General features: G+C 41.1%; 2 protein-coding genes across 2 annotated transcripts; both read right to left on the minus strand.

Annotated features, from left to right (window-relative positions):
* Positions 1-467: 467 nt before the first annotated feature.
* On the minus strand, positions 468-15,036 carry LOC104922461 (guanine nucleotide-binding protein G(q) subunit alpha). Its single transcript, XM_010735289.3, has 8 exons — positions 14,628-15,036; positions 14,281-14,421; positions 9,071-9,255; positions 6,059-6,213; positions 4,787-4,915; positions 3,312-3,441; positions 2,680-2,833; positions 468-1,995 (listed from the first exon to the last, which is right to left on the minus strand). The coding sequence occupies exons 2-8, from the start codon at positions 14,414-14,416 to the stop codon at positions 1,805-1,807; spliced, it is 1,080 nt and encodes a 359-aa protein (XP_010733591.1). The 5' UTR covers positions 14,417-14,421; positions 14,628-15,036; the 3' UTR covers positions 468-1,804.
* Positions 15,037-16,085: 1,049 nt separating this feature from the next.
* Positions 16,086-27,138, minus strand: hnrpkl (heterogeneous nuclear ribonucleoprotein K, like). The gene is given in 17 exon segments (XM_027282042.1): positions 16,086-16,514; positions 17,264-17,433; positions 17,527-17,594; positions 17,726-17,758; positions 18,442-18,457; positions 20,452-20,488; positions 20,769-20,822; positions 21,325-21,632; positions 21,875-22,003; positions 22,173-22,286; positions 23,232-23,304; positions 24,670-24,692; positions 24,694-24,714; positions 25,490-25,546; positions 25,657-25,754; positions 26,450-26,556; positions 27,118-27,138. Coding segments are annotated over 16 exon segments (1,293 nt in total). The 5' UTR covers positions 26,511-26,556; positions 27,118-27,138; the 3' UTR covers positions 16,086-16,483.
* Between the last annotated feature and the right edge of the window lie 306 nt (positions 27,139-27,444).

Below are 27,444 nucleotides of genomic sequence, written 5' to 3' on the forward strand. Positions count from 1 at the left end.
ATCTCAGCTGAATATGATCTTTCATTTACTCACTCCCTGCCTGTTAACTGTTCATATCTTTCAAACCCTTTCACAAACCTCCAGATGGACACAGAGTTTTCTGGGGTCTGTTCAAAGAGTAAAAATCATCTGCCCAGCTTCTTCGTCACCCCCAGGCCTCCATCCTTACACATCACCAGTGCCATGTCCTGTTGCCCACATTACTTTCAGTGCCTGTCCTCCAAAAACTAAAGGCTCTTTGCCACATCATATATCCCAGTGTAGTGTACAACACTGAATATATGGACCTCTAACTGAAGTGCTGCCGTGGGCTCCAGCCAGATGGATTCATCACAGAGGAGGATTTCAGGACCAACACGGCTCCAGATGAGCCAACAGAGCAGCCAAGATGACAAACACTTGAATGCTAAACCAACAGTGTGTTGGAACTTGATTCGTAAACACAGACAAAGAAAAACTGCAGCAAATGAACGACAAAATGCCCGTTTATTTATCCAATCACATTAAAAACACCTGACAGTGAACCATAAATTAAACAGTTCAAATTAGGCTGTAATTATTTTTAGCAGGAAGAGAAGGGTCATGTAAACATTAGTGCCGTGGATACGCTCTCGTTAGCTTTTTTTTTTTTTTCATGCATTTGATGCCCTTGAACAGCAAAATGAATTAAGATGAAGAAGGCACTAGTTCATAGCCTCAGAGATTGTTTAACACAACGGTCTTCTCTTCAGCAGTTAGCCTTTCAACACTGACCTTGATGCAAGTAAAGGTAAAAAAAAAAGAAAAAAAAGAACTGTACCGTGTTATATTTACAATACACATTCATATACAATACTGGGGCCATTTATCAAATGATTTTTAGGCAAGAAAACTACTTAACCCAATCAAATAGTCCCTTAACATTTGATTCTATAGCTTTGACAGAAATACTTTTATTTTTAAAAAAAAGGAATGCTAATGTAGCAGAATCTAGTAGGATGACAGTAGGATTCCCTTTGTGTGTGCTAAGTCATTTAACAATATACTGTGCTTATAAAAAGTGGTTTAAGGCTGAATAATGCCATGACAGAGAAATGCAAAAATGTGTACGAAGTCTGCTGAAACCTTTAAATGATGGTTGTGGAAATGATAATACACAACGAGGTGAGTTAAACACGCAGAACATCAGCACAAATACCAATGTTACAAGATGCACAGAGTGCAAATCAATGTCTGTAATACAGTTAATGTCTTATTAGTGTTAATTATGACTCCTTTTCGCAGTAAAGACACAAACTCAGAGTATTTTTTTAACTTAAAAATAAAAAATATAAACTATGACCAACTTGGGTTAGTGATGTGAGGTGCTGCATTGCAGTCAGTCTACATTCACATCCACAGAATCCCTGAAGGAGAGACCTAGTACATTACAAGTCCTCAGAGCCTTTCGAGGCCACAGAAATACTTTTTTTTTCCCCCTCACAATCCATCTATGTGCATTTATACTGTTACTGCTCGAAAATGTTCGCAAAGCGCTCCATAGATTTTCAGAGTGCATACTATAATAGACTCCTCGCTAAAGCAGCACTTTAATTGTCAGGACACACTTCATTATAGCTGGAGACATCCATTTTCAAAGAGCCTAACAGGGAAATTTGAAATACATCAGTAGTACAGTCATTTGGCGACAAGCTCTGTAGCTTCTCAATGTCCTGTTTTGGATTATAGTGTTCAGCAGCAGTGTGAGGCAAACTGAATCACTGCAGAGCTCTCCTGACTGCCAGCTGTACAAAGCCGATTGAATTACAGTGGCAACACCGTCGCTTTAAACCAAGTTGTAGACTTCCAGGTTGCCCTGCAAGATGTGGTCCTTCACCGCACGGAAGACAAATCGAATGTTGTCTGTGTCTGTGGCGCAGGTGAAGTGGGAGTAGATTATTTTTTTCTCGTGTGGATTGAGGCTGACAAACATATCTAAGATGAATTCTTTCGCTGATTTGACATCTCGCTGGGGACCTGGTGGAAAAAGAGAAAAGAGAGAGAGAGAGAGAGAGAGAGGGAAAAAATAGCAGTTGAAAAGTCACTGTAGTATTTTTAGTAAACACATAAAAGCTCAAGGATATAAGACAGGCTAGCCTTGTAATACAAATAAAATAGATGCAGAACACTGAAGTGAGACTATTGAAAGAGGAAATAAAAGCGACTTCCTCTTACCAAGCCAAAAGGTGAATTCATAAACAATAAAACACAGCATTAATCTATTGACAGTGCTGCTACGTGCTGCACTGGCCACACTTGCCAACTTTATAGATATGATATAGTCAACTCTTCTCTGCTTGTGCTGCTGTTATGCTTTTAACATTTCAAATGATCACATAATTGTCCAACAGAGTGAACCACAAGCAGAAAGCAACAAAAACATTGAAAGGTTTATGCCAATGTAACAGTGGCACAAGTAGCGAGACCTTGACTGAGTCAGTTACTCAGCGATATTTAAAGCTGGCTAACAATAGCCGTGATAAGATGCTGGTCACACCAGACCACAGTGGGCTGTAGAATCACTGATTGTGCTGAATTAAGTAAGAGTGTGTTTTGTTGCTTAAGGAACGACAGATAGAGTTACTTAATTAAGCTGTCTTAATGTGGTAATAAAAACATAAACTGCATCAGACTCGGCCTTTTCGATCAGTTCCCTCTTACCATCATATTCAGGGAAGTAGTCGACCAAATGCGAGTACATGATCTTCTCCTCCAGCAAATCTATCTTGTTGAGGAACAAGATTACAGAGGACTCTTTGAACCACTTGTAGGTTATGATTGTCCGGAACAAGGCCATGCTTTCCTCCATGCGATTCTTGGAAAAAAAAAAAAAAAACACATGACACGACATCGAGGCATGAGCATAAATATGAAATACAATATAATGTTAAACAGCAGTGATTGTGTGCGTGCGTGCAAATTCAATTGGCTGTAATCTCATCAAGCTTCACTGAGAGGTGCACCTCACTGAACAGAGCGACTAAAGAGCTCCCCCTGCAGATGAACTGTGCACACTGCCACAAAGGAAGGTCAAGTTGAGGTTTAGAATTGTGAGAGAGACAGAGACAGAGAAAAGAGAGAAAGCAGACTATAGAGCAAGACTGTACAAATCTAGGTCATCATCTTCACCTAACAGGTTTGGTCTCAAACAATAGAAACAATGTGCCTTTGTGTCCCGTTCTTTTGATTATCCCGTCATCCCTGAGTCCCTTTCTGTACAGACTAGCAAAACATATAGGGAGAGATAAGCGTGTCATTGTTTTATTACTTGAAGGCAGAAGCCAGCGTCTCACCTCATTGACGGACTCCACGAGGACCTGATCGTACTCGCTGAGCGCCACCAGGAACATGATGGAAGTGACATTCTCGAAGCAGTGAATCCACTTCCTCCTCTCTGAACGCTGGCCACCCACATCCACCATCCTGAAGCCACAAGTTGAAGTCAGTGTTACAAAAAAAAAAAAAAAAATCATCCAATTCACAGCCGGTTTTATTTACAGCTGGGCTGTAGTGATTAATTAAATTATTAAACCCCTTAATATTGATAATATGATGTGAGAATTGATCTTAGAAGTTGCAAGCGGTTTCATCATTTAACTGTAATACAGCGTTTGAGTGTCTATCACGTATTTATAACAGCCAATATACCAAATTATATCTAGTCTAATATCACATCACATCAACTTATTGCTTACAGCTTTAACTGTATTATTTTCATTACATGAAATCTCTAATGGCTGGGAGGCTTTAATGCTTTCACTACATTCCCATGACAACCAGACAGCTGGTTTTATGGCAAGGTTAAATTCTAGGAAGAGAAACTTTCACTTCCCCAAATGATCTTCTAGTTTCAAATCCCTTAAATGTAACTGATTTAAGGTAACTTAATACAGAGACAAAAGCAAATTCCAAAACCTTAAAGACCATGGACCTTTGTTATTTGCTAAATGAGGTCCAGCTGTGTTCAAACAAGTCTAATAAGACTAACGAGACATAATGGGTTCCAACTTGTGTCTCTTTTTCCACATCAGTGCTCAGAAAGAAACAAGTCTGCAGCCATGCTAACGGGTCTGTTAGACTGTACTTAGGCACAATGGTTGACCAACGCCATCATGCTAACGTTACCTATGACAACGGCGGGTATTGTTTTTAGCATGTTTACCATCTTAGCATTTTAGCATACAAAAATATTTACAAGCACTAAACAATACAAAATCAAAATACTGTCCAGGCTGATGGAAATCATCCTCAGAGGGACATGAATGTGTGCACCAAACGTCATGGCAGTCTATCCAATAGTTTTAAAGACATTTTACAAAAATACACAAATGTCAACATTATGGTGGCGTTGGACATAAACGTCAGGGCATCACCAAGATGATTGGGGTACATCATCTGGGGACTAGGAATGTCAAAATGTACCAAATTTCATGGTAGTTTCCATCTGGACAATGAGACAATTGGTAGAGTTTTAATTATGTTGTTTTTTTCTATCCATATGATACTCCAGATGTTAGACCATTGTGGAAACAACTGAGTAACTAATTAAACTAATTAAATGAGTACCACAGTTTGGGTTGTAAGGGATTTTTCCATCGATGTGATGAAGTGCCTTAACTTTTCAGGTAACATATACAACAAATACCATGATATTAGATTTTATCTAGGCTGGCCGCCCCTACACCCAAGTACTCATTCACTGTTTTATGGCCTCGGGTGAAATGAAAACACTACAACATAAAATATAACAACATCATAAAACACTCACCTGAACACCACATTCTCCAGGTCAAACGGGTACTCTATAATACCTGTCGTGGGCACCCTGACCCTCAAGACATCCTGCTGTGTTGGCAGATAAGGGGTATCAGCAATTCGGTCCAAGTCATTGAGATAGCTTTTAACGAAGGAGGACAACGCAGAGTTAAGAAGATGAAAATAAATCCAGGTAGACAGTCAAACAGAACCAGGAGATGGACCAAGAAGACGTGTGAAGTCATGGATGTTTCTGTTTCAGTAACTACACTGGGGAACAATTTGAAAAAAAAATCTGTTTAGTTAGATTTTTATGCTGATTAAAACTAAAATTGGCGCGCTGATTCCAAACTGCAGTCAGTTTTTTTCTAGCATGTCAAGTTTTTTCTTCATAGTTTACCCTCCAGATTAGCTAAAGCCAGATTGGCTGTAGTATCTACAGCTGCGTGGCAACTTGTTCGGTGCGGTGCGGTGAGAGGTGTGTGCAGCTCCCAATAGGTCAGTACTATCAATATCTGCAAACAGAAAGCTAGCATAGTAGGAATTAAGAGGATTTGTGCTGGCTTTTTTCTTGTAAGTTGTAAGTTCTATTTGGTTTTATGCTGTTTTTGTCGTTTTCAAAGCTTGTAACTATTCCATCTTAGTGTTTTATTTACATAGGTATATATTGCCTTTGTTCCAGATCATGTCTGCTCCTGCTACTTCTCATTCCAAGTCAGAGGAAAGCAAACATCAGTGCATTTGTCAAACAAGCATATTTTGCATATTTTAAAGTAAAACTCTGTGATCAAGACAAGCCATGGGCACCTCACAAAGTGTGCAAGCAGTGTGTGGAGAGTTTACGGATGTGGACCAAAGGAACACGTGAAAAGTTGGCATTTGGTATCCCCATGGTTTGGCGAGAGCAAAAAGATCATTGCACAGACTGTTACTTTTGTTTAGTGAAAACAAGCACATATCTGTTAAATACAGTATTTTTCATATTTTTTAAGAAAACGGGGATCCTATAGTTCAAAAACTTGACGTGATAGAGAAAAACTGAGATCAGTTTTGGATTCCGCACCCAAAATTTTGTTAAAAACAGCTGAGAGCAGCTGACCTAACTCAACAAAAAACTGTTCCCCACTGTTATTAACTGAGAATTTAAATGGTGTTTCTTTTTGTAAACAACCTTAAATGGAATAAACATTTTACTTGAACCCTTTAAGTGCGTTCAACAGACAACTGGCAGACGAAACAGTGGAAACTATCTGGCGATGTCTAAAGAGCTTCTGTTTACACTCACTATTTGGTCGAGTCTGAGAGCTGGTATTCCCTCTTCCGATTGTAGCATTCCTGAATCCCCGGGTCACTCCACAGTCTCTTGATGGCATCCACGTAAGGTTTCGTTAATGTTGTCACCTTCTCCACATCGACCCCACTGACAAGACTGGCGTTTGCCTGAACGAGAGCACAACGACAAGCTCAAGTTAATGACACATCGCAACAGAAATACACAGGAATTTATAATATACATGGAGTCATGTTTGTATTCCTGTGTGTTGTTATTGAAACATGATAAAATAAAAAAAATAAAAACAGTTTAAATATTCAGCATCTCCCATAACAGATACTTTGATTAGTCAGGGGGAAAGAGAGATCGATCACCTCTGTCCCACATTTTTTCAGTCTGACCTCAGTATCAGTCATAATAGGTGCTACGGCTGACTCACAGCTTCAAACCGGATAATTCAGAACCAGATCTGTATCACTAATCATAGACTAAAGGGCTGATTTAAGGACTGTCCGGAGATTCAACAAACAGCTCTTGTGAAAACAGACATTTTAATATTCCTGATGGACGAGAGTTGGGTTATCTAAACATGATTACTATCAGAATTTAGAGACGATCAGAGAGGTGATACAAAACGTATATTTAACGACTAAATATTGGGATGATACAGGACTGTTCCTTCGCCTCCGGCCTCCACAACAAATGATGAAGCAAAAAGCTAAACAAAGTACAAAGGCTGCTGTGTGCTGCCGGTCGTCTCTTCTGGGATTGCCCCTTAACTTCTTGGAATTCCCAATCTCCGTATCCTACCCTTCCTGCCCTAATTTGCGTCTTATTAATAATAAATATTTCCTGACTATGCATCACTTGAGGACCCACAGTGCAATCGTTCGAACAGAAAACAACTCCACGAGCAGTTTGGATTTCCTTTATACAGCCATTTATGGGTGAACTATTACTCTACGTCTATTTACACATCAATAAACAGCCATATTGTACAAAGTGCTTATGCAGACATGTTGCAACTGTCATCTTGCTGATGGGCAGCTCTGTTTGATGTTCTTATGGTTTATGCCTCTACTGCAGTGATAAAAGGCAGATTGTGAGCCTGGCATGTTATAAATGTCGCATTGTGGTAAATTCCACTGCTACAAATTACATCTTCACACACTGTAAATTGATTTAACCAGTTTATTACACCGCTGTTACCTCGGCGAGTCCTATCTCAACACATCATATCGAAGCTGAACGTGGAATTTTCCTCTTTTTCCGTCTCTGTTCTGGCTGATTGGAATTGCTACCACAGATTGAATTTGTCCAAAACAATCTGAGAAGTTTACTCTTTTGTTTCTTCATTTCTGGGGGAAGCCGTGTCCTCAGATGCCTTTCTCCTTTTTGTGCAACTTTTAAAATTGATTTTATGGCTTGTGCTTCACCACTTTCATGCTCCCACTCTTCTCTTTGGAGAAATGATGGGAGAAAATTTTACAGGATCCTTAGAAATGACTGTGCCAGCCTTCTGTTGTTGTTGTTGTTGTTTTTTTAACCTCTTTTCTCTGCAATCGAAACATTCTTTGCAATTTACTAAAAGCAAACCAACTCTGCACGTATATTTAATGTATCCAAATAATCACCTGCTCCCCTCCTGTAAAGATTTTTGTTCTCACACAGCATATATTATGTGATTTGAGAGGTGGCCGACGGCAGGTTTCTCATTTTTCAGTGTTGATTTTGCAGCTAAAATGACAACTGTCGCAGGCAGATTTTATCAGCTGTGGCCAGCTACTTGAACTGAACAAACATTAGCTCCATGAGTCAGTTGAAAAAGTCTTTCCAGCTGACTCGGTTTAAAATGAGAGCCCTGTAAAAAAAAAAAAAAAAAAAGATATCACACTTAAAGATTGACAGGTCCCCTGTTAGCACCAAAAACAAAGACTATTACTTCTTTATAGCCCTGTTTGGCTGCAGAGTCTACATTCTCAGACAAGCAGGACTGAGGTCATTATAGCATTCATGGTTAACATGACGAGAGAAAGCTTTTAGGGCTTGCGGACTATCCGATGTGTCTGGTGAACATAACACCATCTCGGATTGCTGGAGTGTAAACATACCCAAAACCAATAAAGAGCAGGACGGTGCCACTAACGTTACCCTACACTCCAGAAGCTTCCACACAATGGGGAAATGATACACGGTGGACGTGCTGCTGTGAACAGCTTCTCTTTAAACTGTAACCTGTAGCCCCACAAAACATAACCAGCTAATGACGTGCTCCTTGACCTTGGGAGTACTGAGCATAGTTAGCAGGGCATGCTTACAGCTGACATTAGAGCCGAACACGTGGTTTAATCATCACCCTCCAAACTCTTTCAGGACATCGCTGATCACTGTCTGGTGGAGGTTTAGTGAACAGCTTCTCCTTTTTTTTCTTTCTGACACTCTGAACTCCACGGCTAATATCTGCTTCCTCAATGACAAACATCATCCTGCGAGCTTTTGCGAAACATCACCATCAAAACCGAATTGTGACCTACATACTGACTCAGACTTGGTTAATGTTGACAAAAGTACATGACAGCCACAAGATGCACCCCGCCCCCACCAGTTCGTCAAAGTACACAGGAAGTGGACTCTTTTTTTTGTGGACAAGCAAAACTTGTGTGATTAATAAACTCCTACCTTTGGTATACAAGGACATGTTCCTGTATGATTAATGGGGAATTCTGAGACTCCCCTTCCACTTTTGTGTCTGGCTCAGGAGTACCTGTCGTTACATGCCTGCAGTGTAACATCATATGTACTTCCCGTAAATGGACAAAACGCTCTGGCAGCAGGATTGCAAAACTAAACACTGTTGCAAATTACCAGAAGTACTTCGCCCTGAATACACACTCCAGGCTCTGTCAGTGAGACACTAAGCCTCGCACACGCTTCTGTGGGACAGTGTGTGTGGTAAATCCCCTTTCTCAATCTGTCTGTGTTGGAGCAGCAATAAAAGGACAAAGAAACAATAGTCTGGTCTACCTTGTTGTTTTCATACTTGTAGGGGATCTGTAATGTATTCATGGCCTGGACCATGGCCTGCATAGCTGTGAAGATGTTCTGGTAGACGAGCCTGGTGAACCCTCTCTTGTCCTCGTCGGAGTATCCACGACCGTGGATGATCCTCATCTGTTTGATGAAAGTGCTCTTCCCGCTTTCACCAGTTCCTATTCACCAAAAGACACAAAATATTAATGTATACACATACATTGATTTGAAGGACTTAAAAAACAGCTGGGTGCTCGTATCAGTGTCCATGTGTTTTTAACAACTCCTGGATGGATTACCATGAAATTCTGTACAAATGGTGCCCGGACAATCAATCCTGCCTCTTGCCAATCTCGTGACTTTTCCTCTTGTACCACCAAGAGGTTGAAATTTGTGGTTCTCTGTCTATCAGACCTTCAATTTACAATCCACAGGATGACTTTTAATAACTTTGGTAATCTCCTTGGTTTTCATGTCTTTAAGGATTTGTTGACAATATGAAAAATGTCACTTTATGCATTTATTTTGTTTATCTGGACCATATTTCGGATGTTTTTGTATCTAAGTGACTAATGGGGTAAACCATTTTTGAAACTGTTCCACATTGAGCCAGAGGTCTGCAGCTATACCAGCTGTGTAACTGGCTGCAACATAATTCTTATCCTCGAATATGCGCCATCAATTTACAGTACATCCATGAAAATGCTATTTTTGTCACTGACAGTCTCCAAATGTCTGACATTATGGATTCACACGTAATGTGGCTGTAAAACACTTAATGACCCATCGAGAGCCAGTGTTTAGTTTGTCCATTCTAGGCTACTGTATAAACAGTGTGGTTCAACGTGGCGGACTCAATACAAAACATAACAAATGTCAATTTTAGGTGATTTTACACTTATTAAAACATAGTTATGCATATTATATTGCATTTCCGCCATATTAGAGCCATGTAACCTTTAAACACACTCACAGAGAAACAAAATAAAACTAACCAAAACCATCTTGGTTTGTCTTTCCACTGTTTCAACAATCACCAACTCTGGTTTGGTTGAAATAAATCCTGAATTCACAGAGTTAGTTGTAAAAATATTGTCAGAGGAGCGTCAGGGAAGTCAGGAATCGGAAAGGCAGCAGGGAGAAACCACGTCGAGACAGAATATTTTCACACCTAACTCAACGAGTTAAGGATTCATATTGACCAAACCATAATTGGTGATTGTTGGAACAGTGGAAAAACAAATAATCTCCACAGTAAAACTGCTGTATTAGTCAAAGAAATCTGGTGGCTTGGAAGACAGACAAAATGATATGACTCTTTAACTAAAATATCTATCTCCGTAGGGACCCTTTCCATAAAGTTATCAGACAGAATAACAATCTGAGCACGTTGGTGGGAAAAACAAGTTTCCTGGCTTCAGCCCTCTCCCTCGATACTAGACTCCTTACTTCAAAAAAACAAAAACATGGGTCCAGGTCAAAAGATCCCAAAGTTACCCTTTAACTAGCCTGCTGTCTATATTAACAAATATTAAAGTAACAAGTGTTGTCTGAATTGCGTGTGAAATACTTTCATATCTCACTCTTATGCAATCTTGGATTCACTTTAATTACCAAGGTCTGGATTTTATCTTATTGTTGGGCCCTATGGGTCTTCTGTTTATTCTTCAGTCAAGTTCTATAAACAATATTTTGTCATCTCAGCAGTGAATGCCTGCATCTTTGAAAAAGTTGCAGCGCTCCTAACACCCGTAGCTGACAAAGTTGAAATGAGAGCAAACATTGGCAACAGAGTTTTTCAGAGAGAGTCGAGTGAAAATAAAAGAATGCCACTTCAGGACGTCATATTGAAAATTCAAAACGATAGAGGGTGTATATATTTAAGGTTTCACACTTCTTCTGATTATTCTAACGGCTCTAAATCTCTCATATGCTGTACAGTTAAAAAATGTAAGACTTCTTTCTTCACAGTACACTGTAATAATGACACAGCTGCGTCGTCTCACAGTGCAGCCAACCAAGGAAAGCTGTACAGCGATACCACAGCGGGTCAAAGAATCATCAGTAATCCCTCTAACCAACAGTGTGAGAAGGATTCAGATCCTTTACTTTAATGTGGCTAATGTGTGTCAAGTACAGAACTATAATCTGCCACGTCAGAGCTATAAAAGCATATTATTTGAGAATTATTATTATATTTACTGAGACATTAATGTGGAAGTTGCAGTTTACTGTTCAAGCTGGTTGGAATAGAGCTAATTTTAATTGTAATTTTAGTGTGTTTGATAGTTTAATCTGTAACAATGCATCACATTTAGTAGTAAGAGTAAAAGTACAAATATAATACAGATAATTATACAGATGATCAAAAGAGAAAAGTAAACGTGCTTCCATCATTGATCATAACTAAGTGTTGAGCAGACACACAGTTGGAGATAAGTACGTGAGCTGTATCATATTGGGAGGACACATTTTATCAGTAATAAAGAGGTGTGGTTTAAGGTGTGGTGTGTGGGCTGGTTACTTATGGTAATTCTGTTTTTTTTTTTAATGACTGACTCTTGCTGAATGTAGTCAGTCATGAAGTCAGATACTGTAATATGTATTAGTAATACATATGAGCAGTAACATATTACTATTATGGTGTCATTTAGAGTTGTATGTTTATCATTAGAACTCAATCTTAGCAACTTCACATACTGTTGGACAGTGGCGGAGAGTAACTAAGTACATTTACTCCAGTAATTATATATTTATGTGACCTTATAACAGCAACAACATCTACTCCACTATTTATAATACGCTGTAGCTTTTTATCGACTATCTTGTCAGTTAGTTAATATGATGCTTTGGTACCATAGACTGTTTAAAACATGGACGTAGTATCCGTGATGTCACTCATAGGTCACAACAAGAGCTGTTGTGAAGCTCAGAGTAGCGTGGCTCTGGCCGCCGCCATCTCGGCATTCTTGCTTCTGCCGTCTCCTCGCTAAGCCAAAAATGCCCAAAGACGTGGAGCATGGGTGGAGCTGAGGCGGGCTGAATGACCCCCGGTTGCTTAAATAAGCCACGTGTGATGGTTTAGTCTATAATGCAACATATATCATCATCTGATCTGATGTTTCAAACTCTTTAGGAACGGTGACTTTGCAACAAAAGGACAACAGAGTTCTACATTATGTGTCTCTGATTGATCGTATCATTAATAATACCTTATACAGTACTTCATGATAACAGTAATATTGCATCTTTGTAACGTAATGATATCACACTGTTACGCACAACAATAAGCGCGGCTCAAAGCGAAAGCAACATTTTCGATGGATCCACAGTGGAGGAGCGACTTAAGTAATGTGGAAGTGGTTTGATTGCAAAATATCAGATGTGCCAGGCCATGGTAAAATATAAGAAGTGCAAAAAGACTGTAACCACAAAAGGTGGCAATACATCAAACTTATTTCATCGCCTCAAGCAAAAAGCAGCCAGTTAACTATGAGAAGACATTTTCTGAACTTGAGCTGCTGAGTAGCCCCGAACACACGCTTTGGCATATCCATCACAAAGGCTGAACGGATACGCAAAATGGATGCAAGACAAAACTATCCGTCTCTAATGGAAGTACTTGACAACTGTCCAGCAGAGATTTTCCACAATGTCAGCACAATGCCAGCACAATGCTAAGGGTCAGTATAACCCTGTAGATGATATCATGCACAGCGGAGAGAGACTTTCTCAACGATAAAAATCGGATAAAAACAAGACTGAGAGCCTCAATGTCAACACCTGAATTCAAGATTATTCAAGATGTTTTATCGTCACTCTGGTTGCACAAGTACACTTAGGCTGGGAGGCTCTGTTAGGGCAAATATAGGAGGATATATGAATATGTGTATACAGCATATAAGGCAAAAACAGGGTATTAAAATAAGGTATAACAGCAAGTAGTATAAAAAGCGAGACTTAAAAGTTGCAGATGTGATCAATAAGATATTGAACAGATGGTTTGATTGCACTTGTGTGTTTAAGAGTAAATGTATAAAAGTCAATAAAATCAATAATCAGATTGTCTTTTGAACAGGAGCTGTCAGACTAACTGAAATACATCTACACATCAGCCTGTAGGCCTTATTATGGATGAACATGACCACATAAAGACATCAAAGGTAGGCCTAAAAATATTATTTATTTGACAGAGTCAGTTTGTCAGGATGTTGCCCCTGTAGCCTGTTATGTGTCTCTACATCATACCAAAACAGTGATGACATGACATTGCTCTATGCAGTCGCTGTGTGGGAAGATGTCTCCATCGCCCAAACATCTGCTGTGTTTGCTTGTCCAAACCGTGACTACATCACGTCGTCGTCGTTGTAGTAACTGAACAGAGTGGGATTGGTTTGATTTTAAGGGCTGTTGATGGACGTCATCGACACGATGTCACATCAGGCCAACGCACAGCAGAAGACTTTCCACGCTTGTGATGTGTACTGTAAATGCGATTGAGCTCTCTATGAAATGAATCATGTGGCCAGTTCACTTTTATTCAAGCCCAGCTGCAGTTTAATTTCTGGCTGCGTCACCGGTTAATTGATAGCCAGTGGTGGAAAGTTACACAAGTAATCAGGTTTTGAGGGAGTTGCACTATTTTATACTTCTACCCCTACTTTGAAGATGAAAATATTGTACTTATTACGCCTTTATGTACATTTAGTTTCACTTAACAAATGAATATTCAGCTTTTCTTCTGCATAAATCTCTTAAATAACTTCAGCCCTGCTCAAAACTACCAAACATTCAATCACTTTGGAGGACTTTAACCCTTTAAATGTCAGTTTGCTTGATGTTGTTTATGTTGTTGACATCAAGTCATCAAACTGGCATTTGAAGGGTTAAAAATCCCAGCTGTTTATAAGATTTATGCAGGAAAAAAAAAAGCACAACATATAAATATTCACTGAAGTTATTATAGCAGTTTTATTGGAGGCGGACATTGTTGTCCTTAATGATTTAATGAGAGGGTTGTAAATGCAACACCTGAGGGCTGAAACGACCTCAACTAACAACACAAATATGCGCTTTGTAAGCAGATACATGCACAATAATGACCGAATAATACAGAATATACTGAGAGAGAGGCCGACTTAACCCCAACAAGGACTCCACCTTCACCACATTTCGCATGTAACGTTATTTGGTCGCAGCCTTACCGAGCAATAGGAGTTTGTATTCCCGTCGGGAGTCCCTCTTGTCCCGGCGGAGCTGCCTCTCAATCTCATCGTTGATCCTGCGAGCCTCTTTGGCCTCTGGGCTGAGGCAGCAAGCCCCCACGGAGCTCAGAATCATTACTCCTTTTTCCAACAAACATAACGTTTGGTTACACAGGAAGAAAGAGTATCCATAAGTCAATTTATTTTTTTATTATTATTATTTAACTCTGCCTATACACACACAAAAACAGTCCTGTCCTGAGCTGGTAAACAAATGGTAACAAATGTAATTTAAAAAAAAAAAAAGGAAGTTAAAGCAGTTATTGTAAAAAGGCTGTTTGTATTACCTTGTTCCTCTCTTGTGAAGAGGAAATTAAGTTTGTGCAACAACTTTAAGAAGAAGACTGAAGTGAAGCTGGTGGCGTGGAGTCCCGGGCGTGGTGGTGGTGGTGGTGGTGAAGCTTGAATATGGCGGAGTTTCACTTCATAGCGTTACAAAATAAAACACACGCTGGCAGAAATAAAATTAAAATAAGAAGTCATTCTTCAGGGTTAAAAGTATTCACACGCTTTTTCTTTTTTTTTGTTTGTTGGTGGTGTTTTGGATTCGGGAGAAGCTCGGTGTTAGGTTTCCTCTGCGTCCAGGTTTGTTGGTCCTCCCTCTCCCTCTCTCTGGGCACAAACCAACAGTGGACCATGTGACAGAGGGCTGTGCTCTGATGGGAAACCGTGTGGGCTTTTCACCATTACATTATGGGAACAAATTTCCGGTGTTAACTACTGAGCTACGGATGCATTAGAGCAACAGGCTGACACACCTCACCTTCACTGGAAACCAATTAGCCGCTGCAGGAAAACAGATAGATGGAGATACAGTAATCCATATCTATCTGTTCTCCTGCTGAAGTGAAGAACACTCTGAGGTGAACTGTAACACAGACTTTATTTAACACCTGCAGGTATATCAGACAAAAAGAGATACAGAGAAGACAGAAAGACACCTCATGGACTCACAAGTTGCATCTTTTTTTTTTTTTTTAAAGAAAAATGGTTCCAAAAAATTAAAAACATTTTATGCAAGAATGAACAGATCCTATATTAAAAGGTGGCATTACTGCGAGTCCATCATGGTGAGAGACAGAAAAAGAAATCAAATAAACCAAAAGAAAAAAGATTACCAAACCTGTCTTATGGCGCCATCTCCTCCCAAGAAAGTAGAAAGTATTCCTTGAGGTCATGAAATTACTGTTTCTATGTAAATATATATACACACGCACACTTTATACAGCTCCTTTTTCTTTAAATGAAAAAAAAAAACTTCAATTTTTCTTTTCGCTTTATCGCACTGGCACGTTTATCCCAACTTGAAGGGACAGAATGACACCGTGGGAAATACACTTATTATTTTAAGTTTTGGTGGCTAGATGAGAAGGCCGATACCAACCCTGAACCATGTCTATTGATGATAAAGGTCATAGCCTAGCACAAAGACTGGAAACAAGCAAACAGCTCGCCACCTAACGGGCTGTATTTTCATGTTAAGAGGCATAAGAGGTGTACAGATATTCTCACATATCTTTAATAAGCACATTTCTCCAAAACGTCAAACTACTCCGTTAAAGTCCATCGTACAAAAAGCACTTATTCGTCAGTGGGAAAGGATGTTGTGTAAAAATTAAAGTTTATTTAAATGGTTCTTCAACCATTTCATGACCATGCATCTTCATTTGAAGAGTGTGCTTAAACATCTGAGGGAGGGGGGGGGGGGCAACAAAAAAACAAAAATCACATAATGCTCCTTACAAAAAAACAAAACAAAAAAAAAAAACATTACATTCTACATGCTGTACTGAAATCAGAGAGGGGTAAAGTTCTGGGGTGGCTCACAACACCGAAAGTTATCACACAGATGAGTTTACTCCAATGACAGCACAAGAATCTCCCCCCAAAAAAATAATTACACCAGCACAGAAACATGTTGTTGACTGCTTATTTGCTGTTTGACAGCTTAGGATTTTTTTTTTTTTTTTTTAAAACTCCCCAAAATAAAAAACTGCGATTTAAAGATCGACGGTATAGAGTGTGACAGTGAGGGGGAGGGGGCACATCTACCCAAAGCAGAGGAATGTAGGCTCTGAATAGAAGGAGCAAACAGTATGGCAGCATGGCTTCAATCATCTTCTTCTTCTTTACGTCCTTCTTCCTAGAAGAACCGACCAGAGTACTGCCTCACGCTGAAATGAGAGACAGATAAAGGTTAAGGACATTTCATGATAACATTAGGAATATTTATTTGAAGAGAACCATGACATGGGTCATGAGCCGTTAATGCTAAACGATGTGCACTGTGAGACATATTTCATGTGGAGCACAATTGTTAGTAATAAACAGTACGCCAAGGTCAAGGCTGAAAGTAAGTTATGTCTGCAAGAAGTAATACGACTGCTGAGAAGAGCTTAGGCCAGATGAAATACTGGCGTGAGGAAAAAAAACACACCCTTATGTTCTGGATAGAAAATAGATTTTCCAGTAAAATAATGGTTTAATAAATAATATTAGGGCTGCAACTAGTGATTATTTCTATTATTAATTGATCTGCTGGTTATTTTAACTGGGCGTTTTGTCTATAAAATGTTACAAAACATTGAATACTGAAAAACAAAAACCGCCAAAAGCAGCAAATCTTCACATTTAAGAATCTGAAATCCTAATTTTTGCCACTTAAAATGAGGAAACGATTCAGTTTTTGTTACTGATCTCAGTCAACTTCTACACCAAAGACTAAAGATTTATAGTAAATGCAGTATATGGTCACAGTCAACAGACTAATAAATATTTTGCATGTATTTCATTATTAAGCCAAATCTAGCCTAGGGAACAATTAAGTTCAGGTCAGCAGCTAAAGAAAATCCAGTAGCGGAGCAGCAAACAGGCCTTCGGAGGAGACCACGTGTCTCCAATGAGGAGTCACAGGAGCACATGCCTGTTCTGCAGCAGGTACTGGGCGTTCTGGATCTGGTCCTGTGTTCCTGTGATGGTGATGATGCGGTCCTCAGAGCCCTCTAGTGGTTCATCAATCTTGATAGATGCCCCAGACTCATGGCGGATCTGCTTGATCCTCTGGCCGCCCTTCCCGATGATGGAGCCAGCCAGCTGCAAAAACAAAACCACACGGAGCCAATTGAAAATGGATTGAGAAGTGAAAGAATCACGTTTTCTTTGAGAGGGAATAGGTGTCCTACTCACGTCTTTTGGGATTGTGACTTGTGTCGTGATGACTGGGCCTCCGATATCACTGTATGAGCCTCTACCGCCTACAGGAGGAGGAGAGAAACAGCATTTTAAAAGGTGAATTTGTCTTTAACTAGAGCACGCGACAAGGAGAAACAATCCCTTTCGGTTAGGAAACAAGACACTGGGACAACAATAATCTATCCCCACTCACCGGACTGAAAGTGCTCCCAGGAAGAATTGTTGTCTTTGAAAAACATTGGGAAGGAAACAAGAAAGTGAAAAATGAAAACACACCACAGGGACAAAGACAAGAGATAGAGTAATAGTAAGAGAGCAAATGTCTAAGACAAACATGTTTTCTCTCTATGTGCCTTACATGTTAAAACATGTAAACGCAGTTGCACAATAGAATATGAAAGGGAAAAAAACAACGTGTCATAAGGCAACCAAACACGTTTTAACTACTGGAAAGTATGGTTCATAACTAAATGGAGGGAGAACATGCAGTGAAATGTGTGTTATCATCCAAGAGTTCAGCTGAAGTACAGTGTGCCAAAACTGAACCAGGTTAAGTCGCCTTTCATGACGCTAATGTTCAGTTTTCTTAACATTTTAATAAAGGTAGTAATTAAGGGACTTATTTTAGCCCTGATGGCTGCATTATATTCAGGGGTGCCACCTCAATGTAATGTATTCCACTGCAACACCACATTTAACTATGAGCTTGTTATGTCAGGGCTGTTTTATTGTACAGGGTTACCTAATAAAAGTGGACAAAGAGTATACGATCTAACTGACTTAGAGCCAATAACACACACAAAAAAAAGACAGCCCAAAGTATAAAAATAAAAAGTCTCAAATTAAGAAAGAAGACGTGATTTTCAGGAAATGACTGGAAATCTGTGCTGGATTTGCATAAACACTCACCATATCCGCCTCCACTCTGCATTTCAGGACCGATTGGAGAAAAAAACAAAACAGAAACATAAAACTGTTTTAATGACAGCATGCTTATCAGAACCTTTTATAGTTTTATGGACAGCAATAGTAAACCACACACTCTGGATCAGATCGTTTTTGTATCCAACATAATTACGAGGCATGGATTCAGCAAGGTGCTGGAAGTGTTCCACACGGATCGGAGTCTGTGCCGAGTCCAACAGAATTAAGCGCTCCCTACACATTTTTCTGTGACATTCATGCTTCAAATATCCCATTCCACATTATCTGAAACGTACATTATTGGTTTGAAATCTTGGTTAACAATCTAAAGTAACTTTGACAGTGTCTTTCTGCGATTATTAACTTGATAAAAAAAATAAAAGAGGACGCCTGCTCTGCAATGACATAATGGTGATAATACGACCATGGCTTTAAAACTCTCTGTACCAAAAAGCTGACATGTGGACACACAACCTTTCTCCCACAGGGACTCACACTGTCTTTGATACAAAACCTGAAAGCGTCAGCAGTTAGACCCGCAGTCCCGAGTCCAACATGCAGAATCCTTTGGCAACAGGGATGCTTGTTGTGTGCCACCTGCAGGCAAGGACATATAAAGCTTCTGCAATTTCGTGAAAACTTGTGATACTTGCAGGCTAAGAGTGTTCGGTCGCTTTTAGGCGTGCAAGTTTTATACTTTACGATTTAATCCTGTGAGAGTTTTGTTAACTGGGACAGTAGCAGACTGAAAAAACATCATCTGCTCTGATGAATCTTGATTTCTGTTCCGACATGCTGGGACTGAATCTGGCATAAACAACATGATGGATATCTATGGATCCTTCCTGCTTTGTGTCAACAGGGTGTTACTGGTGGTGTAACAGTGGGGGGAATATTTTTGTGATGGCCTTAATTTCAAACGGAGCACAGTTTAAAAATGCCACAGCCTCCATGAATATTACCGCCGACCATGTGCATCCCATTTACGGCCACATTTCTACTCTTCTTCCAATGTCTACTTCCAGCTGGATAACAGGCACAAAGCACCCGTTACATCAAGACACTTCCATTAACATGACAGTGAGTTAAGTGGAGTCACCAGATCTCAATCCTTTGGGATGTGGTGGAACGAGAGATTTGCGGGCAGCTGACAAACTGTGGCAACTGCGTGATGCCATCGTGTCAACATGGGACTGAATGTTTCCAGCAGCTTGTTGAACCCATGCCATGAAGAATGCAGATTGCTCTGGGGGCAAAGCAGGGTCCCACCCAGTATTAGAAAGGCATAGCTACTTCAGATATTCAGAGTTCACACCGTTCTCAGACTTCTGTTTAGCGTGAGAGTACGTAGAGGAGCTCTAGACAGGCTTTTAAATTCTTAGATAAAACCACATCGGGTGGGATGAAGATGCCAGAAGGGAAGAAACATAAAATAATGTACAAGGCCAAGAAAAATGGGGCATAAAACTGGGTCAAAACTTGCTGAGTCCTTGACCTTTTTTAGGAAAATAATTGAGAAACAATCTGGGATATTAGTTTTTAATAGACCTCTTCAGGTTCTCTGGCTACACACCATCTTTGTCTTTGAATCTGAAGGTTCAGTTGACATCTGTTGGTATTTATTTGCTAAACTGTACTTTTACTTCTCACTGAAACTATCTGCTTGCAGCTGAAACCTGAAGGGAACCTGTTCAGGAATTGCTTTGGTTTCAGCTCAAGTTCATTTGCTAGCCTGGTGGATCTCTGGACTACGTACTCAGCTGCTCTGTGGTAACCAAGGAGACAACTGTTGCCAGGCAACAACAGGCCTGGATCAGTGTGCATACACAGTGAAAAAGCAGCACAGTGGCCATGCGTCCGTGCTTGTACTACCCTCAGAAAAAGGAATTCCAATCACCTCGTCTGAAAAATAAACACTTACTACACTCGGCTAGAAAGCTACGAACATACAGCCTCGCATCACTGCAGCACACAGAGAACACAGACGGCACTCACCATGCTGTCATAACGGTCTCCTCTGCTTCTTCTGTCACTGCAGACAAAAAAGAAGGTATGCATTAATATAGTTTGTATACTCTAGTGGACACTTAACACTACAGTATCAAGCATGTGAGCAGTGTTAGATTGGTATTTAGAAAGCTGTGAGTGTGGAAGGACATGCAGACTCTACAGGATGACCTGTGATCAGACTCTGAATCAAGGCTGAGCAGGTTGACATTCTGCTACTGAGCAACATTCACTGATGTCTGTCGCTCTGCTTTTAAGAGACTCGAACTGGCATTAAACTGCAGACAGTCGTACTATGTTTTCACCTTGGTCTGTCGTCCATGCTGCTATGATAGCTGCCATGTGAGAACCGGTCTCCCCTGCAAACAAAGACAAGGAAAGTGTGTCAGAAAAATAAAATAGAAATGTTTAACTGCATCCTAATAATCAGCTGCATACAGATTATTTCACACCTTTAATTTGATTCATTTTGTCTGGACTAAGAAAAACATTTTAAGCTGTTGCAGACTGTATTTTGTATAAAACAACAAAGCACTGTAATCATAAAGTCACATGGACTGTTAGATAACTCATTGATTGGACAGTTTGGGCAACTGTCATCCTGCAGCGTCATCGCTACATGGATCCATCCACTACATGGGAAATCAAAATAAAATTGAGCATCACTTGTTGGAGACTGCAACTGGACCTGCACCAGAGCCAGACTTAGATCCTCCTCCTCTTCAGACAGTCTGCTTATTTAGTCCACGGAAGATTGACAGCTTTCACACCAGCCAAATGAACCAAACTAACTAACAGAGTGTAACCACACCAAACAGGTTTAGCATAAAAACACCCCACATTAAATGAGCCACTCCTCACCCTCCTCTTGGCGGTGGTGGCGGGGGAAGAGGCAGATTACGTGCTCGGCTGCCCCCTCGTCCTCCTCTGCTCAGCGGTGGTGGAGGACCCCGGCGGGGGCTCATGTCCTCGTAGTCCCTTCTGGAGGGAGGCATGGGTCTGTTGCCGCGAACTGGGGGCATGCGCTCGAAGCCCCCGCGCACACGGATAGGGAAGCCACCGATGGGTCGTCTGCCTCTCTCTTCGAACAACATGGTGAAACCGCCGTAGTCGTACGTTTCATCGTAGAAATTAGGGTCATAAGGCTGGGCGCGACCTTTGATTGGTGCCTGCAAAATAAAAAGAAAGGACTGCAGGACTGGTCTGAACTAACTGTTTAAATTAGCTGTAAAGCAAACAAACGATAACACTGCTGGACATTTAAAGCCGTTGGCTCTTCAGTAATATATACAGTGTGTGTATCAAGTTAAAATTATAGACTTCGGCCTCTAGTTTTATAACTATCTTTAAATCTTCATGAGATGAAACACAGGACTGTATATGTTGAAGCTTTCAGGAGATGTAAACTCACCTCTGACACCAGCTCCAGGATGACTTTTATACATTCAATGACACGTTCTGGCTTTCCTCCCACCAACACGACTCTGTCAGTGGAGTGTGGACAGCACTCTTGGAACAACTTGATTGTGGTCTGGGTGTTCTAGTACACACACATAAAAAAAGTACTACATTCATATATGTACGTAACATTATTAACACTATAGCAACTCACAAAAACAAGCAAACGAATATGATTCTAACAATTAATCTCCAGGCCAACTGTTGGTGCAGAGCATGATGACGAGGCTCCTGCTAATCTGGCCTCCTACCTCTCTCAGCTCCTTTATCTTGGCACCTTTTACCCCGATGATGCCCCCTGCCAAGCTCTGATGGATCAGCAGGCGAAGCTCACTGTCGAAATCAATCCCGCTGTAATGCTGGTACTACAGAAACACAAAGCAAGAGCAGTAATGTCAGTAAGGCCTGGAACTCTTTCCTATTGTTGATTATCAAAAGCTAGTTTCTGTGGGCTTCTCTTGGGTGATAGTTGTGGCAGAGAAGCCACATGTCCAAAATCAACAAAGTAAAACAAAAAATATGATATGAGACTCATGAAGTCTAGAGTAATAGATATGTATTCTTTCACCTTTGATGTTTGGACACATCTGAAACAATATGTGGCAACTGTTAAATATGGTGTTGGTTCAATATTAGTAAGGGTCGCCATCACATGGGAGTCAAATAAACAGATTCTGACTTTCAGGTTGATCTAAGCGGGCTCAAAGGACCACTGCAGTAAAATCATAATGTTGACTTATGGCCAACCAACAAGTGGGTATGAAGTAAATTTTACAGGGTCGGGTTAAGTTACGTTATGTAAAGCTCAGGTCAGACATCCACGTCATGTCCATGGTGACCACTTTATTTGGCACACAAGAGATTCTGGGTTTAAATTTAGCCAAAACACTTAGTCAGAAGACACATATGATCCGTGTTCAGCTCTTAGTTTAAAAGGTGTAGAGTTTTCTTGTTAACAAACTTCTGTTTACATTAAGCTTTACTCACCATTCTTGAGGTCCAACAAATGTGTTGCATGCTGTACCTTCTTCATCTGAATTTTTAATATTTTAAATCATTTTTTTAATATCCACATTTACAGGTTAGGTCTGTTGGGACATTACTGCCATCGTGCACGTGCTTCACAGGGTACCTTTAAGGCTCGGTTGTTAAGCGAACTCCAAATTCTGCATATTTATGAGCAAATACAATTTTTTCGTGCATTCTATTAAGTCCAACAGGCAACACATTTTCAGAAGGCCAAGTCATCAATCATCCCAGACTGGCCTCATGTACACAAAATTAACAAGGTAATTAACACGGTGGCTTACCTCCTCCAGAGTAGGTATGATTTTCAACAGAATCTCTCCGATTGTGTCGATGCTGGCATTTACGCTCAGGATCCTGTCAGGAACCATTTTGGCCAAAAGGAAGCAAGGCGTTACAGAGGGGACAAAAAGTAGAACACAAAGCAAAACCTGACAAGAAAAAACACGAGCAGCAGTCCAGCAAACAATTACAGACAAAAAAAAACGTACGAAATGTTTCAAACTATGAAAGAAAGAAATTAAGACTGCTGCATACTGTGCACAATTAGAGCGCCCCCCCCTAACACTACACTGATTAAAATAAGCAGCTGACATGCACTCGAACTAATGTTACTTTCAAAGTAAGAGAAGCCTTGGGGAGGATGGACAGCTTCAGAACGGCTTAAAATTAACGTGAGACTGGCCACACAGAGTTGGGAAGGAAGAGGGGGTGAGGGTGAGAGAGAGATAGATAGAGAGAGAGATAGAGATAGAGATCTTCTATTACCATCCCACCACCAGCAAGTTGGGGAAAAACAACGTAACAAACTGAAACAATAAGCTTGCCATGACAATTGCGCCACCAGCACACCTTCGAATTGTGACCGGGGGGGAGGGAGAGGAGGGGAGGGGTGGGTGTAGGAGACGAGGTGGGCAGTAGAAAAAGAGTAAACACAGCAAGGAGGTGGGGAAGGAGATGTGAGTAGTTACCAACTACTTTGTGGCACAGGACAGGAGCAGGGGTGGAGAGGTTGGTGGGGAAGGGGAAGGGGGAGGGGGTATGAAAGGTTTGGCAGGCAGCTCTGATCTGATGTGGCCTGAGGAAATTTAAGAGGGGGGGGGGGGGGGGGGGGGGCAGGAGCAGCACAATGAAATAAGAGACAACATTAATGAGTGACAAGAGTGGAGGGGGGGGGCGGAGCCTCCAGACAGAAGCCAGCGTTCTCTCAGAAATCATGGACAGTGATGCTGAAAACAGTGGAGGGGAGTGGGAGGGGAGGGGGTGGGAGGTCGGAGGTAAAGGGGGGAGGGGGTGGGGCCAGTGGACCACAGGGGACAGAGCGAGAAAAAAAAAATAGATGTCTGCTTTCCACAGTTTCATGGTGAAATTAAAACATCACAGCAGGGGAGAACAAACATCCAACGGCTGTGTCAGCTACCATTTTAATACCAACTACTTGGCAGGGGCTTCAGTGAGTCTCTGCATGGACAATAAACTGTAATGAGAAAAGTCCAACTCAATGGAGATGCTTAAAATGGACAGAAAAAAAAAAATCAAAAGGGAACAATACACGTCTCTTACATGTGGAGGAGGGGAGGGGTGGTGTGTTTGGGGAGGAGGGGGGTGGGGGAGTATACTGTCATGTTATATAAAATGTTAAAATGAAACAGAGGCAGGTTATCAAAGACATGTGTTTCACTGTTCTAATCAGGCAGTGAGGCAATAACTGGTGGGACATACCGCTCTGGGCCACTGCTGTCTGGGGACTGATACACTGGCATTGTACTGCATGGGCCGAGGAGGTGGTGGTGGTGGTTGTGGTGGTGGTTGTGGTGGAGGAGGTTGGCATTGGGCGGGGGCATTCAATCACAAGTTAGGCGCCCGTTTAAGGAGGGGCACGGTTTATGGGCGGGGCCAACCGGGAGTGTCAGGTGGGCGGGTCGGGGGCGGGCAGGGGCGGGCGGAGGTTGGGCCAACGTCAAGGTGGGCAACGCAGGAGGGGCATGTCGATCCAGTACATGGGCAACGGAGGAAGGTGGCCAAAAATAAAAGCAAAAAAGTAAAAGGAGAAGGGAAGAGGGGGAGAAGGAATACATTTTTAATTGAATACACGCTATACTTTCACCTAAAAGTGAAATGAGAGACTTGAAACTGTGGTGAGTGAAGAAGAACAGGAAGTGTGATCTGGACAAAGATTTCAAAAAACAGTCTGGAGCACTACAGAGATTTACGGCCCTGAAAAAAAAAAAAGAAAAAAAGAAAGAAAGAAAGGCTAGATCCTCTCCAACACAGCTTCAACTCTGTCAGGTTGAAACTCACAAGAGGACTGGAAACGACATCCAACAGATTAACCTGTCTTTCCTCTACATATGAGCAGACTTGTTTTGTAGTTATAGAGATGTGCATGTCAATTATTAATACTTGATGCCAGGACTATTTCTTTGGGTATCCAATGAACAAGGGGTGTGAATTAATTGGAATAATGTTCGGCTCCTTTCAATTTAAATTGAACATTACCCAACCAACTTTCCTCTTCAGCTGTTTTTTTCCGTTTACTTACGTCTGTGCGTAGAGCTTTTATGTTCTTCCCACCCTTTCCAATAACAGCGCCAGCATTCTGGGAAGAAAAAGGAGGTTTTCCTTAGAAACAAACTGCTTTGATCACTGAGAAGAAAAAAAAAACAAAAATAACTGCAGCGTGATCCAACAGTGTGAATGAGACTTTACTTTGCTCTGGAGCAGCACGCGAAGCTCCACCATCTCGTCCGCGTTGCGAGAACGTTTGAAGGCTTGCTCCTCGTCCATGTCCTCAGCTGGACGTTTACCTGGAAAATAATCCAGGTAAAATCTGAGCAGGCTAGTCTGCACGAGGTATTCTACAAAAATGTTCCCCGGGGTTATAACTTTAATTTGACAATTTCTAACTTTGGCACCACCCCAGAAAAATAGCTTGGATTATCATACTTTTGTAAAAATGAAATATTGCTTCAATCTTCTATAAATCACAGAGAAATAAATGGTACACATGGTGACTAAAGTGCCAAGGGAAAGGAAGGGAAGCAAGGGAAACAAGTTATCCTTACTAGTCACTGCCACTGAAGGATTAATAAAAGTGACAAAAATATAAATACATGGCAAGTGCTTGGTTTACACTATGTTCCACACAAAGAATGGGTTTCATTCAGCAGCCAACTGTATCCTGAATTATGTCCAGCACCACCGTGTACCCTTCCTGGATTAAAACACGGGCAGATCTGCTCAGGGCTCCCATAACAGCAGTATCTTGGACAGGAGAATCCCTCAACCATCTGACATGTCCACATGCTATGTAACGCCAGCCAGAAATGTTCTGTTTTTTTTTGTTTTTTTTCTCCCCCTTCTTTCTTCCTCCCTCGAGTGAACTAATTATCCGGTGTATCTACACATGATGGCTCGTTTTTCTACCCAACGCAAACGAGTTCATTCATGCGGCTTTACATTGTCCCCTTTGTCAAAATGAAAGCGTTGATGATGATGTTACCATTCGTGTCGGTGTTACTGAATGTGTTGTCTTCGTCCTGCTCTTCGATTTTCACCTCCATTGTTTTGCACCTGCACCGGAATGCAAACAGGCTCCTCTCCCTGGATCTGCTAAAATAAGTACACATTGATCATCACGTGTTCACCACGGCTCTTCGAAAATGTCTTGTTTTCTCCAACCAATACGCTAAAACTCACAGATTACAAAAGGAAAAAGCAGCAGAAATCACACAGTGTTTTGCATGACAACTGGTTGTTGGCACTTGCAGATTATAAGACATCATGCATGCAGCAGTGTGAACACTGAAGGCTTGAACATTGAAATACAGTCCCATGGGTCATTCCTATAACCTGGCATGCACAGTCCACCTACACATGCACTGCCCACTGTTGCTGCTGGTTGACAACACAGACTTGTGCCTGTGCGTGAGGGGCCTTTGCTCAAGTTAAATAGAGATGCTGGTCAACGCCTACATAGTTTGGGAATTAGCAGCACCCATTTTAACCGCCGTGGGTTTGGACAAGAGCACGCACAGCCACCTCTGTGAAAACAAATATCCACCAAGTGTACAGTCGGAACAAATTGGCTCTATAACTTGTTATGTCCGAGCCTAAACACACAGAGGATAGTCTACATAAAGAAAAAAGACAAAGTGCGCAATTCCTTACACTTGAAAAGGGGGGGAAAAAAACACGTTTGTCACCTGATCTGCTTTGCCTGCAAACTGAAGTTAGCTCCCGTGGCTAAGCTAAGCTAAGCTAACTAGCTCCTTCGCGTTGAGTTGATATGGGCTTCGCTAAGCTAACGGCTAAGCTAAGCAGACAGAAAGCCTTTTTTTTCCTGTTTTGTGTGTGTGTGTGTGTGTGTGTGTGTGTGTGAGGCGTGTCTAACCAAGTGTACACGTTGCGACTGTAGCAAAAAAAAGGGAGGAAAAAAAATAATAAATAAACGGGAGCACAGCCGGAGGAGGAGGTGGAGGAGGAGGAGGTGGGGGG

The sequence above is a fragment of the Larimichthys crocea genome, chromosome IX (genome assembly GCF_000972845.2).
Source record: "Larimichthys crocea isolate SSNF chromosome IX, L_crocea_2.0, whole genome shotgun sequence".
In the NCBI taxonomy this organism is placed as follows: Eukaryota; Metazoa; Chordata; class Actinopteri; family Sciaenidae; genus Larimichthys; species Larimichthys crocea.

Bases quoted from the DNA above. Each gene is read 5' to 3' on its own strand.
- LOC104922461 (XM_010735289.3), bottom strand. From the start codon at position 14,416: ATGATTCTGAGCTCCGTGGGGGCTTGCTGCCTCAGCCCAGAGGCCAAA. The intron at 3,442-4,786 runs GTGAGTGTTTTA...TTGTGGCTTCAG, and splicing joins CTGGAGAATGTGGTGTTCAG to GATGGTGGATGTGGGTGGCC. The intron at 1,996-2,679 runs GTAAGAGGGAAC...TTTTTCCACCAG, and splicing joins CTACTTCCCTGAATATGATG to GTCCCCAGCGAGATGTCAAA.